This window comes from Macaca mulatta, chromosome 10, assembly GCF_049350105.2.
Source record: "Macaca mulatta isolate MMU2019108-1 chromosome 10, T2T-MMU8v2.0, whole genome shotgun sequence".
Classification (NCBI taxonomy): Eukaryota; Metazoa; Chordata; class Mammalia; order Primates; family Cercopithecidae; genus Macaca; species Macaca mulatta.
In genome coordinates this window covers 31608453-31624188 of record NC_133415.1, presented here as the reverse complement: position 1 = coordinate 31624188, position 15736 = coordinate 31608453, and the positions used below count along the sequence as shown (strand labels likewise).

General features: G+C 47.1%; 2 protein-coding genes across 11 annotated transcripts in view; one reads left to right on the top strand and one right to left on the bottom strand.

Moving 5' to 3' along the window:
- Nucleotides 1-15736, top strand: part of PI4KA (phosphatidylinositol 4-kinase alpha) — a 146813-nt gene that overhangs the window by 65818 nt on the left and 65259 nt on the right. The gene's annotated exons all lie outside the window — the stretch shown is intronic.
- Nucleotides 862-14731, bottom strand: SERPIND1 (serpin family D member 1). Of its 4 annotated transcripts, none has more exons than XM_015149746.3 (5): nt 14699-14731; nt 8713-9617; nt 4352-4625; nt 2416-2560; nt 862-1703 (listed from the first exon to the last, which is right to left on the bottom strand). In XM_015149746.3, the coding sequence occupies exons 2-5, from the start codon at nt 9599-9601 to the stop codon at nt 1512-1514; spliced, it is 1500 nt and encodes a 499-aa protein (XP_015005232.1). In that variant the 5' UTR covers nt 9602-9617; nt 14699-14731; the 3' UTR covers nt 862-1511.

Sequence of the window (15736 nt, the reverse complement as noted above, 5' to 3'; positions counted from 1 at the left end):
GGGAAGTCAGGAAGGGAGCAGGGGAAAACAGGGCTCCCCCTGCCTGGGTGTGGATTCAGGCCTCAGGCAGATGCCTTCCCTTCTGTGAGCTGAAATTGCTGCTTCTGCTGTGAAAAGGAGGGGTAACAGTGCCAGCCCCCTAGGGATTGAAGGTAAGGAGACTCTACGAGATAACCCACAGGCACGCCTACACAGGGCAATGATGTTCTTCCATCCCTACTCCCTTTTGCGGCTCTTCTTACTGGTGTTGGTCTCATGGGATCAGAAGCCTGCAACAGGACTCCTTGTGTGGTCCCTGGAGTCCAGCCAACCTGCACTCGAACCCAGCCCCACTGCTTCGGCATCTTGGACAGGTTTCAGAACTCTTCCAACCCTTGTCTTCCTCATCTGCCAGGCTGTGGGGGTTACTGTTAAGACACCTGCACATGCAGCACCTGTGACCGTCAGTCGTCCCCTCACCAAAAGAGCACTGGCACTCTTGCATGCTGAGCAGCCTCTGTGGATTTCACTTGTCTTACCCAGGGATTGAAGAATCCAGAAACATATTCCTCAGGTGACACCTGCTCTGTCAAACCAGACCCACTGCAGGACCAGGTGTGAGGGACGAAAGCTGCAGCAGCCTGGCAGAGACTGTGGGAGCCCTGGGGCTTGTGTGCTGCTTAGCACCCCGCAGTTCTGGGACAGGCCTCCCCAGGACCCAGCACACACCTGTCCTGTCCTGTCCTGAGAACATGCCCTGCTGTGGCACATGGTGGTGCTCAAGTGACTTCCTGTCAGCTTTTATCATTCCTGAGGTTGTCCAGGAATTTGGATTTGGCTTTTGATATTTGAGCTTCAAAAAATAGAGAATTGTAACAGATGCACAGTAAATGTGGCTACATTTATTTATCTCTAGTATGGGAGACATGGCACACACTGTCCTCCAGGTCACAGGGAGGCAACAGCAGGAGGGACTGATGGCATTCAGCATGGATTTGAAAGGTCAGGCTTTGAGAAAATTAAGCCCTAACATTAGCCCAGGGCACCCCTCGTATGTCTTGAGGTGGCTTCTTCCCTGGACATCAAGAATGGTGCTAGTTGTATACCCTCCTTGGGAGAGGTAAGGAATTAGTCACACCACTCATTTCTGTGCTTGATGTTCAGATGAGGGGCTTGTTGGAGAAAGGCTTGAGTGACACAGCCAGGTGTGCAAGGATGGGGTCACTGGAGCAGGAGGTGCTTAGGACGCACTGCTCAGGTTTGCTGAAGCGGGGAGGTGAGACCCTCTAGGTAACAGCAGACACACCACAGTTACAGTGACTTCTGTGAGCTTATAGCATGGGCTATTGTGCAGAATTGATTCCAACAAGCCTCTCTTCTTGGTCGTTTCTAAGCTCCTCTCATATGGGCCTCGAATTCAGATTAGTAGCATAAACTACAAAAGTGATGCCAGAACATCTCTGTTCTCATTGTTGGAATGGAAACAAAATGAGGGTGCCCCCAAGACACTTCAGACACCCAGACCTCCACTTCTAGGACCTGCTGGGGTTGGCCACTCTTCCCATGAAGAGCAGACAGCTGGTGCGGTGCTCATAGATGAGGAAAAGAAAGGGGCGATCGACAGTGAAGCGGACTTGGGTGGACAGCGGCATGAACCCCACCGTGGTCACAGCGGTGGCTTGGGTCCCTTCCTCGTTCACTGTGATCGTGCCTTGGTGCTTGAACTGTTTAGAAAGGAAAGTTATCAGATTCTAGAGATCAGCACACAGAGGGCTAGAGTGCCCAGCACAATCTCGTATCATTCAGGGAAAGAATCCAAAGACAACATGTAAGGTGGAAATCACAGCTGGTCAGAGTCACCCTTGAAAATATCTGTCACCACCTGTCAAGGGCAGCCATTGCACTTAGAGGCCGGGTGGTGTAACTCTAGGGTCATGTTCCCTCTTGGCAGTGCCTGTGGTCTGAGGGTCGTAGAGGCTGGTGCAGGACAGCCACCCCAGCTCCAGCTCCCCACACTGCTGCGTACTTCCCCGGGACAGGGAACTGGGTCTGCTGCACTGTTTGGACTGAGTGCCTGATTGGTTTAAGTATGTGTGTAGTGTGGTGTTTAATGGCTGTTTCATGATTTGGCTGGGGGTAGCTATTTTCCAGACCGGAGCACATGTCTTCCCTGTCTCTGGTGTCAGCAGGAGTGGGGCTCACCCCACGGCTGCTCTTGGGACCTCCCTGCCCACCAAGTGTCTGCCAGGTGCCGTGCTTTCCAGCTGGCATCCACGAAACCAGGCTTCTGTGTACCCCAGCCAGGCCGAAGAGCAGAATCAGCACCCCAAGCTGGGACATCAGATTGGGGAGTGGGTAGGAAGGGCAAGTGGAGGTGGGGCTGTGCTGAGGCAGACCCTCGGGACGGGGCAGGTGGTTGGACAAGGGAGTGGTTACCAGGTCGATGGCGATCCTTTGGTCTGAGATGCCTGCCATGTTGCCATTTTTGTCAAACAGCGTCGTGATCCCCATCGACTTCAGGGACTCCACTAGATTGTAGTTCTTCTCCAGCTTGAATTTCGGCAGAAGCACTTCTCGAGTTCTAGACAGAAAAGGAAAGGGGGGCCCAATTTTATTGAACCACAAGTTACAAAAGAATCATGATTTTCCCTTTAAAGGGCCACGGGTTACATTTATCACAGAATTGATATAGCACTTATTAAAATTTATATTCCGGGACTGTCAGTTGAGGATTTTAGGAAACGTATTCCATTGTAATTCCACTACTGAAAACTGAGACTTGTTTTCTGTTGCATGGTTATTTCCTTGAGACTGTGTGGTTTGTTTCCTATCTTCAAGGTTAGCAACAGAACTTTTCCTGGTTTGTGGTTTAAAAAGGCATCTAAAATAATTCTCTGGTTTGGTTCCCCAATTTTAGGCATTTGGTTTTTTTGTTTGTTTGTTTGTTAATTAAGGAGTCGAATATCTGGTAGTGTACTTTTAAAAAGAACCTTTCCCGTGTATACTAGACAATGCTGAGCATTCTCAGTCTTTGCCTCAACTTACTCAGTCCCTAAGGGGGTGGATAGCACCAGTAGTGCCTGTGGAGTCAGTCTGGCACTTTGCAGGGGATAAAGAGATTTAAGCTGCAATCCCAGCTGGATGGGCAGGAAGGCTTGATCTTCTTCACTCTTGTACCTAGCTCATACCTGGCACCAAGTAGGATCTCAGTTAAGTCAAATGAGGCCAGGCACGGCGGCTCACGCCTGTTAATCCCAGCACTTTGGAAGGCCAAGGCAGGAGGACTGCTTGAGGCCAGGAGTTCAAGACCAGCCTGGGCAACACAGCGAGACCTCATCTCTACAAAAAAAAAAAAAAATTAATTAGCTGGGCATGAAGGTGCACGCCTGTAGTCTTAACTATTTAACTATCCAGGAGGCTGAGGTGAGAGGATCACTTAAGTTCAGGAGGTTGAGGCTGCATGAGCCATGATGATGCCACTGTACTCTAGCCTGGGTGACAGAACAAGACCCTGTCTCAAAAAAAAAAAAATGCAGTCCCTTTCTCAAGAGCTGCTGGCTGCAGGGAGGAATGGAGGGAGGCAGCTACAGAAGGGACGTTGTTAAGGAAAAATTCATAGAGCATGATGACTGGCTGCCCAGGCAAATACCTTCCTCTAAGAGCCCACTTTTCTCAGTTTGGTTGCATATGTTTGTATTCTTGTCCTATAAGGAGGCTCAAACCAGAATCACTTCTTCATATGGCCCTAGCCAGTATCCAGTAAAACAGAAATAAGACCTCTCCATTCTTTCTGCCATGACCTCATAATAATCTCAATAAGTACTTAACACCTGCAGTTTTAACTACAGAGTAATGAATAATAATAGAGGAAATCATAAATGATGTATCCTCAGTACACTAAGAGGACCTTGGAATTTCCTGGGCAGGGAAGAGTTGAGCCACTCTTTTTTGAGTGCCTCCTAGGTTCCAAGTACTGGGAGGGGTGCTCAGCATTGCTGATTCTGTTATTTTCTCACAGCAACCCCGGGAAGTAATGGAATTATCCCCATTTTAGGAATGATGAAACTGGGACTCAAAGCCACAAAGCAAGTACATAGCAGAGCTGGGATTGTTTCCAAGCTGTCTCTAAGTCACCTGCCCCTAACTCCTGAAACTGGCCCCTGGAGGGCAGATATGTCCTTTATGAATGCTCTCTAATCATCTCTCATCTCAAGCAACAAATTGGAGCTGAATTAATAGAGTGGCCCTGCATGGAAATTCTTGGGTACTTGTACATAATTCTCCCTTTTTAAAAAAATGATCAATTTTCCAGTATTCTGAGACACCCCCAGCATCTGGGAGATCAAAAGAACAAACACACAGCATGAAGTACCTGTTTGTCATGCTTTTTTGCCATCTCTCCACCACCTGGGGTGTCAGTTGTGCTTCGAGGGTCTTCATCCCAGACAACTTGTGTGGGACCACAATTAGCATGCTGATGCCCCCCACGTATTCCAGCTGGAGGACGTCGCAGTCCAGCTCCCGGTCATTTGCTGCGAGGAAGTTTCCCTTGGTCTGCATCATGGAAACCTTGACCACCTCTCGCTCATTCAGCCGGAAGTTGTGGTTGTGTGTCATTTCCACTGGGAATTTATTCACCCAGGATCCTGTAGAGGCCACAGGAAGAGGCTGTTATGAGAAGATTCCTTTAGGGAAAATCGGCTCACCCTTGAGAGTGAATCTGATTCCCCAGGAGGCCTCGTTCAGATAGCCCATAGAGCCGACCCCACAGGCTCTTGATTCCTGAGGTCTGGTTTGGGCTGAAATTTGCACTTCTAACAAGAGAAGTTAATAAGAGGTTACCTGGACTGAATGGTTTCTGGATTATAATGGGTCTGATATGAACTAATTGTTTGACCACGGTAAGACACCTAACTTGCTGCGCTTCCATTTCTTCATCTGTCAGATCTGTCAAATGAGTAACTTTGGGTTCTTGTCAGCTTTTATTATTATTATTGTTGTTGTTGTTGTTGTTATTATTTTGTTTTTGGGACCGGGTCTCGCTGTGTCATGCAGGCTGGAGTGCAGTGATGCCGTCATAGCTCACTGCAGCCTCACACTCCTAGGCTCAAGGTATCCTCCCTCCCCAGTAGCTTGTACTACAAGCATGTGCCATGCCTGGCTATTTTTTCTGTCTTTTTTTTTTTTTTTTTTGTAGATGGGGTCTTGCTATGTTACCTAGGCTGGTCTCAAACCCTTGGCCTCAAGCAATCCTCCTGCTTCAGCCTCCCAAAGCACTGGGATTATAGGCGTGAGCCACCCTGCCACCCTCAGCTCTGTCTTGATGGCCTTCATCCCTCACACTGTGATTCTGTAGTGACTAACAAGACATTGGGTGATGCCATGTGTTGCCCTTAGGATCACCACTGTAGATATGGGGACAGTGCTGTGTATCCAGGTATAAGCCCATGTCTATTTTAGTTCTAAGATGTGAGTAACTAATAGTGATGGGTGACTAGTAGTTGAGAACTGGCCATGTGCCGGGCATTCTTCTCAGCACCTTTCTTGTATTATCTCATTTCTGCTCCTAGGACATGCAAGTTGTGTGCTTTTTGTTATCCCCATTTTACATATGAGGAAACAGGCACAAAGAAGTGAAGTAACTTGTTCAAGGTTTCTAGCTGGTGGCTAGAGCAGCCAGGATGAGATGAGCAGGAGGTGTCTTGGAGGTTGAAGTACCAGACAGCTCCTGCCTGCCTGTGAGTGAAGCTCAATTCCCTTCTCCCTGAGTCTGCCTCACCCAGGGTTTCTCAACCTCAACATTTTTGACGTTTGGGCCAGATAATAGTTGGTGGTGATGCAGGCTGCCCTGTGCATGGTAGGGTGTTTAGCAACATCCCCAGCCTCCCCCTTCTAGATACCAGTAATGCTTACCCCAACCCCCCAGGTTGTGACAACCACAAGTGTCTTCAGACCTTGGGGACACAGTTGCCCTGTTGGGAATCACGGCCCTTTCCAGTTTGGATGGAGCTGTCCCACGTCTCCTGGGATTCTTTCCTTCTGACTTCCTCCTGAGAGCGTACCTCTGTTTATTGTGCTTTACAAAGTGATTACCACATTCAAAATTAGAACAAAATTAGTAATGGAGATGATTTCATATGAAATTAACTGAAATTAAAATTACAGTTCTAGACACTCTTCCCTTTTGAGAAGCATCCTTGAATGATTGGGTAATCCTAGCATTTGATCCCTTGTGATTCCCAGCATTGAGTGACTATTCTCATATGATGGGGAAAGGAAGCAGAAGCGCTTGCATGTGTGTTTACACTGTGGTGTGACACGGGTTACTGTGTTTAGGAGATTGTCAACTGACCATGCCTGGTCATTTCTCTACCTCCATACAGGCAGAGATGGTTCGCTGCTGTACTTCTCTGCCTGTCCCTGAACCCTCAGCCGGGGCTAATGCGGAGGCTCTTTGGTGTACTTGGGGGAGCCAACAGACCAGTAGGATGGAGGACTTTGATGCTACCAAAAAGGCTTCTGCCAGCTTGTTCTAAAGTCAGTCCTAAACATTGGTTATTTGCTAGTAGAAGTAAAATAAATGTCACTAACAATATCATATATGTTTATCATATTGTACTAGTATTGTGATCTACAGTTTCATTCCCTCAAATTCACTGAGCTCTTGCTATGTGCCACTCTGTTGCATCACCATCTCTTATGGTTCTTCCCTTGGCCCTGTCAGAGTAGGTGTTATCTCTCTGATAAAGATAAGGAAACTGAGTCATAGAGATGTTGAATGACTTGTCTGAGGTCACACAAACGAGAAGTGGTGAAACCAGGGCTTAGGCTCTTGTTTGCTCAATTCCAAAACTTATACTAATAACCAGTAATGAAAAGGATATGTGTGTTCATCGTATACATGTGGTCTCTGTGTGTGTGTCTGCCACAAGCCTGTTAAAACTCAGCCTTTGATTCCACCCACAGGAGGCCAGCATTGTGCCTTGCCTTGGGGCGGAAACCTGGGTGTTAGAGTGGCCCTGCTTGGTCTATCCAGCAGAATGCCTGCCTTGTAGAGCTGCAGGGACCTCAACCAAAGCACAGAGCAGGTGTGTTGACAGATCAGGAGGGGCTCTGGCCCCCTTTCCGTGAACAGAACAGGAGCCGGGCGGGGTCTCCTTCCTTCGCCTGGGCTGCTATAAAACCACAGGGTCTAACTAGCAGAAAGCACTGGCCTCCAAGTCTTCAGGGACTGCCCTTTGCGGGTACCTGGTAGTCCTTGGTGGCAAAGAGAGGTGGTTGTGTGTCACCGCAATTAGTCCTGAAGCCAAACCATTCCTCGTGTCTCCCCTTCTGCACTCTCAGCTTAGATAGTAAAGTAGAGGTTGCCTCTGGTCTGGTCCAGGTGAAGGTATTTGAAAAGAGAGGTTTGGATTTCAGAAATCCATGCTCATTTATTCCTAGGATTCCAGAGGTCCTGTGGGTGTGGGGTGACCTCCTTAAAAAGTGCCCTTGTGAGGCGGGGCGCAGTGGCTCACACCTATAATCCCAGCGCTTTGGGAGGCCGTGGCAGGTGGATCACGAGGTCAGGAGATCGAGACCATGCTGGCTGACATGGTGAAACCCTGTCTCTACTAAAAGTACAAAAATTAGCTGGGCGTGGTGGCAGAGGCCTGTAGTCCCAGCTACTCGGGAGGCTGAGGCAGGAGAAGGGCATGAACCCTGGAGGCCCCAGAGTTTGCAGTGAGCCGAGATCGCACCACTGCACTCCAGCCCATGCGACAGAGCGAGACTCCATCTCAAAAAAAAAAAAAAAAATGCCCTTGTGCTCAGCCCAGAACAGTTGCTGGGGAAATAGTAATTTATTTCTCCATCCCACCTGCCCAGTAGTTCAAAAGTATCCTGAAAAGCACTTGTAGATGTCAATGTCAGCTGTTCAAGCTGAATAGTTCACAGGTGCATTTCTTTAGCCTTTTGTCTGTATTTCTGCTTATTGATGATTGGGAAAGGAAAAGAGAAAACTCAAATCTAGGCTGGCCATATGCTAAAACAGTTTTGGTATTATTTCTTCCAATTTAGCAGATTGCTAGTGATGGCCTACCTGGGTTCAGCTTTGGCTCTGCCCCTTAATAACTGGATGCCCTTGGATCATCGTTTTACTTCCCCTTTTTTTTTTTTTTTTTTTTGAGATGGAGTCTCTCTCTCTCTCTCTCGTCTAGGCAATGGCACAGTCCACAGTCTCGGCTCACTGCAATCTCTGCCTTCCAGGTTCAAGTGATTCTTCTGCGTCAGCCTCCCAAGTATCTGGGAATACAGGTACCCACCACCATGCCCGGGTAATTTTTGTATTTTTAGTGGAGAGGGGGTTTCACCATGTTGGTCAGGCTGATCTCGAACTCCTGACCTCAAGTGATCTGCCCACCTTGGCCTCCCAAAGTGCTGGGATTACAGGCGTGAGCCACTGTGCCCGGCCCATCCTTTTACTTCATGCTTTGGTGGCTTCCTCCATAAAATGGGGATGCTAATAACAGTGGTGACCTCACAAGTCTCTGTTAAAGCACAGAGTTAGGGCTCAGTAAGTGTCAGATGCTACTGTCAACTTCAGCTCGGCCTTCCCTGTCCCTGTTCCAGAGTCAATCTTGTGTTTTGTTTTCCTGGATAAATTATAGCTACCGTATGTGGGCATTCAATCTACCCACATACAAAAAGAGTAAGTTGTGGGTTTGCTCTGAGAACTGTAAAGGTGCTTCTTACCTTTGAAGTAGATGCAGTTGAGAATCATCATCTGGGTAGCAGGGTCTATATTCTCCAGAGCATCTTTTATGAGGCCCTTGGTGAGCTTCATGATGTGGTTGTTGGTTTTTGATATGAATTCAGGGTCTGAGAAGTCAGCTACCTGGGCCTCAGCAAAGTAATACTCTCTTACTTTAGTTTTGAAGTCAGGCAGGATTGGAAACTGCTTCTGTATATAAAGGTCATTGACTGACCGCAGTGTGTACCCAAAATTCCTCCTGAAGAGGCGATGAGTCAGCTTACGGAAGAGATTATGAATGGTCGTGATTTCATACTTGCTGCTGGCATTAACAAAGTCTTTAAAATGCAAAATTGAGTGCACTTGTTCATGGGTCTCTCCCTTCAGACCTAAGGAAATCATACCCATCGCAGTAGAAATGCCAACAGGTGCTATGAAGATGTTATCAAAAGTGTTGACCTGGTCTTTCAGCACTCGGTAGAGGTTGAAAGCGAACTTGGCGTTGAGGATGTTAAGGCGCTGGATCCGGCTCTTGCCGTGAAAAAGCTGGAGGATGTTCCCAGCACTTGCATCAGAGTCTGTCGGGGAAACTGACAGACTGTCGATGATGTCGATGTAGTCGTCGTCTTCACTGAGTATCTTCTCCAGGTCCAGATAGTCATCGTCCTCCTCCCCCTCTGGAATCCAGTCGTTGGTGACGGTGTTTTCCTTGTGGAAGTCGACAGGGAGAAGAGGCATGCTCAGGTTTTTGTTATTTAACTGCTCCCACTGGGGATCTGCAGACTGAGCAGTTTCCCCTCCTTTCTCAAGCTGATCCAGCGGGCCTTTGCTGCCACCCCACACAGATGTTGTGATGAGGAAAATGAGAAGTGGGTGGAACGAGTGTTTCATTTTGGCAGAGCTAAAGCTGGGAGGGAAAACAAAACACAGTGAAAGGCGGCCTGGCTGATCCACACGCCGCTGCAGCATCCACATGGCAGGTTCCCTGTGGCTTTGACCCAGGAGGAGGCCCTCACAGCGTTAGTTCTTAACTGTTTTAGGATCATGGACTTTTAAGAGAATCTGATGTAGATAAACAGACACCCAACCTTTGATGTGGGACTCATAAACCTCACTGAAGGATCCATGGGCCCCTTGATGAAAAGCCCTTATTTAAAGGTTTGCAAAACTAACCTAGAATCCTGGGAGTTCAGGCATCCCGGAGAGGAGTTTCTTTTTCTCCAGACACCTTGTCCACCACCTCCAGATAGTGTTTAGGTACCAGAGACAAAGTTCCCACCAGGGGCTCATGGACCAGTCAGGGCTCAGATGGGACAAGATGTGCAGTAAAGCAAAGACTCTGAAAATAATGCTGCCAGAGCAGAAGGGGGATACGGAAAGGGGTGTGCTCTACCCTGTGTGGTAGGAGTGGAAGTGCCCAGAGAGTCAGGGAGACTTCACCAAGAGCTGGGTTTGAGTGGGCGCCCAGGGCTGGTGACTGGAGAGCACCCAGCAGGGATGTGCTTTAGAGGGACTCACCATGCCTGTGTGACTCACACTATTCCACCTTTACAGTGGAGATGCTGTTGAAAAATGTCCATGGGCCAGGCTTTCTGAAAACAAATACTCTAAAGATACTTGAAATTTTTGTAATCTTTGGGGTTGTTTAATATGTTGTGTTTTTTTGTTTTGTTGTATTTGGCTTTTTTTGTTGTTATTTTTTGAAATGGAGTCTCGCTCTGTCACCCAGGCTGGAGTGCAGTAGCGTGATCTCAGCTTACTGCAACTTCGGCCTCCTGGACTCAAGCAATTCTCATGCCTCAGCCTCCTGAGTAGCTGGGACTACAGGGGCCCACCACCACGCATGGTTAATTTTTGTATTTTGTTTAGTAGAGTTTTGCCATGTTGACCAGGCTGGTCTCAAACTCCTGACCTCAGGTGATCCACCCACCTCAGCCTCCCAAAGTGCTGCGATTATAGGCATAAACCACCACACCTGACCTGGGGTTGTTTAATTTGCGTAAGATTTGGAGCTTGTCTAGTGCCGGGACCCCCTCAGGGTGTAGTGAGATGATATGGTGGCAGCCCCAGAGGTGATATCACTTGCTGCAGGTATACTTTTTTCTCCTTTGTATCTCTTAGACAATGGCTCCCACTGCTGTCAGGAGCAACTAAATCTTCTGTGTTCCTGCTTCTAACACAGGGTTAGAAACAAGAGATAAAGTCTGTGTGAGGGTGATGTCAGCAAGCTCTTACTCAAGACCTGAGGGGCACTGCTTTTATTTAAGTAAACAAGATAAGCTTTTAGCACAGAGGCATTATGGTAATCCTGCTCTCCTCCCTGACTGGTTCAGAGGAGGATCTGACTTGGCCTATCAAATCTGTTTTAGCTGCCACATCGTTTATCTTTCTCTTGCTTACTTCCTGGTTGTTAACTGCATTCTGGGTAGATGAGCTTTGATGCTTCCATATTTTGCCAGGACAGTGGCCATAGATATTTTATAATGCTGACTCAGACAGGTAATACATGGTCCCAACTTCTAATCACCCCAGAAAGAACTGCCAGCCAGGTGCTGTGGCTTATGCCTATAATCCCAACACTTTGGGAGGCCAAGGCAGGATGATCACTTGAGCCCAGGAGCTCGAGACCAGCGTGAGCAATATAGCAAGACCTCGTCTCCATGAAAAATTAAATAATTAGGCCAGGCGCGGTGGCTCACGCCTGTAATCCCAGCACTTTGGGAGGCAGAGGCAGGCAGATCACCTGAGGGTCGGGAGTTCGAGACCAGCCTGGCCAACATGGATAAACCCTGTCTCTACTAAAAAATATAAAAACATTAGCCAGGCGTGGTGGCGCATGCCTGTAATCCTAGCTACTCAGGAGGCTGAGACAGGAGAACCGCTTGAACTTGGGAGGCAGAGGTTGCAGTGAGCCGAGATTGTACCATTGCACTCCAGCCTGGGCAAAAAGAGCGAAACTCCATCTCAAAAAAAAAGAAAAGAAAAGAAAGGAAAAATTAAATAATTAGCCTGGTGTGATGGCACACGCCTGTGGTCCCATCTACTTCGGAGGCTGAGGTAGGAGGATCACTTGAGCCTGGGAGGTCAAGGCTGCATTGAACTATGATCATGCCACTGCACTCCAACCTGGGGGATAGAGTTGAGTCCTTATCTCAAAAAAACAAAACAAAACACTGCCTTTTGTTAAGCTTATTTTGTGTCTGTGACCATTTCCTATTAGGTAGGTATTTGAGGGCCAGAATATCTGCTGCCAGTTGAGGCCAGGTAAGAGTTACTGGCTGCTCTTGTTAAGCAAATATTTGAACTCATTAGGCCTGAAGATGGGGTAACTGTTTGGATACTCTGCTTGAAATGCTGTCAGTGTGATGTTGATAATGGCCTCTGTTGGATGCCTGACACGCTGTATAAGGCACTTTGTGTAACTCAGCTTCATCCTGCCAGCATTTTACATATCAGGAGACTGAGCCTTTCATCACTGTCTCGAATAAGTGGCAGTGGCTAGATTCGAACCAAGTTGGTTGAGCCTCTAGCCCACATCAAGCACTCTGCCTTGTTCACCCTGGAGTACCAGAATGCTTCCAGACTCCGTGGCCGTGCCGAGCAGCTTCCTAGCTGTTTCCCCAGTGTCAGTCCCCTTCCTTGGGTCTTCCCTTTATAATACTGTTGAAATAGTAAACTCAAAGTTTGTTTTAGTCACAACTGAGAAAGACTTTTGAATTGCACATTTTGGAGCAGGAAAGTCACATTGTTTCTGACTGAAAATGCCTGTTGCCTTTTCCAGGTCCCCATCTCAGCACCTGCCTGAGGCTGCAGTGCCACTAGTTTACACACAGGAAAACAGTTTCTAGAAACGATTTCTTTTTATTTTGAGATGACGGGGTCTCACTCAGTCACCCAGGCTGGGGCACAGTGGCACAATATTGGTTCACTGCAGCCTGTTCCTCTCAGATTCAGGAGACCCTCCCACCTCAGCCTTTCAGGTAGCTGGGACCACAGGTGTGTGGCACTATACCTAGTTAATTTTTTGTATTTTTGATAGAGATGGGGTTTTACCATGTTGCCCAGACAGGTCTCAAACTCCTGAGCTCAGGCAGTTTGCATGCCTCGGCCTCCCAAAGTGCTGGAATTACAGGCGTGAGTTACCATGCCTGGCCTCTAGAAATGATTTCTAATGTATGTAGCTGTGAATAGAACTAGGTCCAGTTTCTGAATGGAATCAGGCATCGGTATCAACAGCAACACACTTTTAAAAGTCAGGAACAAAGAAAGTAAGCAGCTGGTAGAAGGCTCCTTGCCCAGCTACACTTCAAGTGTCCTCCTCTTATCACTTCTTGGCCTTCTGGCTAAGATCAAGAAGAAGACCAGCCATAGGGGCTCACGCCTGTAATCTTAGCACCTTGGGAGGCCAAGGCAGGAGGATCGCTTGAGCCCGGCAGTTCAAGATCAGCTGGAGCAACATAGCAAGACCTCATCTCTATTTTAAAAAAGAAAGCCAGAAGAAGAAGGAACAAAGGGGGAAAAAGTTTTTATCTCAGATAAAAATAAGGTTAAAGAAGAAAACAAAAACTAACTTGAAGAAATAAACATATTCAGGAAAATGCATCTGAGGCCCGATAGAGTGGCAGAGTAAAGACATTCATGTTTTATCCCGGTATTCAGAAGTTACATTTGGAAACTTCTTATACCCTGTTCCCACATTGTCTGATGAAAAGCCAAAAATAGTTTTCATCATTCCCTTACCAGAGGAAGGAGAAAATATATCCGATATCTTTTATGGATTGAAATTAAAGATCTGAAGGTAAATATTCCTATTGTTTTGCTGTTTCGTATAACAAACATTGTAGAAGACGTTTAAAAACTCACTAGGTTGTGATTAAATCCAGATTACTATTTGAAGAGAAACTATATATTTTAAAGATAAATCATTCAAAAGTTTGTTTTTCTTTTTTTTTTTTTTTCCTGGGAGCTTCATATTGTACTTTCTTGCTAATTGCCAGAGCTGGGTTGGCCTTTTCAGTCACGCATCAGAGCGTAACACTCGATAAACCATCGTCCCTCCTGGCGTATGGTCTCCAGGCCCAACAGAGCAGGCAGAATGGGAGAGAAGTAACTGCCTAAAGTTTGGAAAGCTTTTTGTTTTGAAATAACTTCAAACTTTCAAAAAAGTTGAAAGAATAGTGTAGTAGAACAACTCCTGTATACCCTTACCCAGATTTACCAGGTTTAAAATTTTAGAACTTTTGCCCTGTCATTTTGTGTGTGTGTGTGTGCGCGTGTGTGTGTACATGTGTGTACTCACATGCATGAACGTATGCATTTTTTCTTCTAGACCATTTGAGAGTAGGTCTCCTATATCTTGTTCCTCTAACCTTTTTTTTTTTTTTGATGGCGTCTCACTCTGTCGTCCAGGCTGGAGTGCAGTGGCACGATCTCTGCTCACTGCAACCTCTGCCTCCTGGGTTCAAGCGATTCTCCTGCCTCAGCCTCCTGAGTAGCTGGGATTACAGGCACGCGCCACCACGCCCAGCTAATTTTTGTATTTTTAGTAGAGACTTGGCTTCACCAGGTTGGTCAGGCTGGTCTTGAACTCCTGACCTTGTGATCTGCCTGCCTCTGCCTCCCAAAGTGCTGGGATTACAGGTGTGAGCCACTGCTCCCGGTCCCTCTAACCTTTAATACTAATACTTCAGGGAAAATACCTAAAAGCAAGGATATTCTCATACATAATCACAGGACAGTTACCCAATTTGATTAATAAAAGTACAATACTTTCATCTATTCCACAGTTCCTATTCTAATTTTGTCAACTCTCCCAACAATGCAACTGACACAATTTTATAACAGGCAGATTGAAAAATGAAACCATTTCCCACTTCTAAAACGTGTAGAAAGCTTCTGAATTAGTTTGCTAGAAAAATGAACCAGTTGCCTATCTTTGAATACCATAAATAATTTATGATCAGCAGAAATATTAGAAACCCAACTTACCTCTGTGCTTCTGAGAAGTGGCGCTTCAGAGATGAAAGCAGCCAAGGTCATCAGTGGGGTTTCGATGTGAACTTTGGTGCTGGGCTGTTGCTGCGTATTTTCCAAAGTAAATATGTCCCAATCCAAACACCAGGCAACTAGCTTGGTCAGCACAAACCCCCTCAGCTGTGCCTTTGATAACTGCAGAGTGGCTTGCAGCTCCTCATCTCCAGTTCTTAGAGCTGAGATTTTGAGTATATGACGGTTACTGTGTTAGCATGCACTCAAAGCCTTGGTGCAGGAGCAGCCCTTCCTGAGGTCACCACATAAACAAGGGGTTCTTCTGGCCTTTGAGGACCAGGCTGCATTGAGGGTAGCTGAAAGTAGAGACCATGCGTCTGCCTCCAACTGTGTCTTCTCTTCTGGGATGATCACAGCATCTGCCCTCCACGTGCTCTCCAGGGTTGATGTGGCTGGCTCAGCTACTAGGCAGGTATCTCCATCCTTCCAAGAGCTTGTTCCTCAGTGAAAAGTGGAGGAGAGAGGACAAAATTAGTGGCTTACGGAATAAGGAGATCGTGGCATGGACCTTTCTCCAGTCAAGGGTTGCTGTGTTTGTTGCCAGTAGGTGCAGCCCAGTTCTCCTGTCTGTTGTGGGACAGATAGGACTATTATTGAGTAGTGCTTCCCAAACTCAGGGCCACTTAGGCATTCGTGGGGATCTCTGAGGCTGTGATACATTTTGTGATTCTGTTTTTGGTTTTTTTTTTATTTTTTGAGACAGTTTTGCACTGCTGCCCACGCCGGAGTACAGTGGTGCGATCTCAGCTCACTGCAACCTCTGTCTCCCAAGTTCAAACGATTCTCCTGCCTCAGCCTCCCAAGTAGCTGAGATTACAGGCATGCACCACCACAACCAACTAATTTTTTGTATTTGTAGTAAAGATGGGGTTTCACCATGTTGGCCAGGCTGGTCTTGAACTTCTGGACTGAAGTGATCTGCCCGCCTCAGCCTCCCAAAGTGCTGGGATTACAGGCATGAGCCACCACACCCGGCCC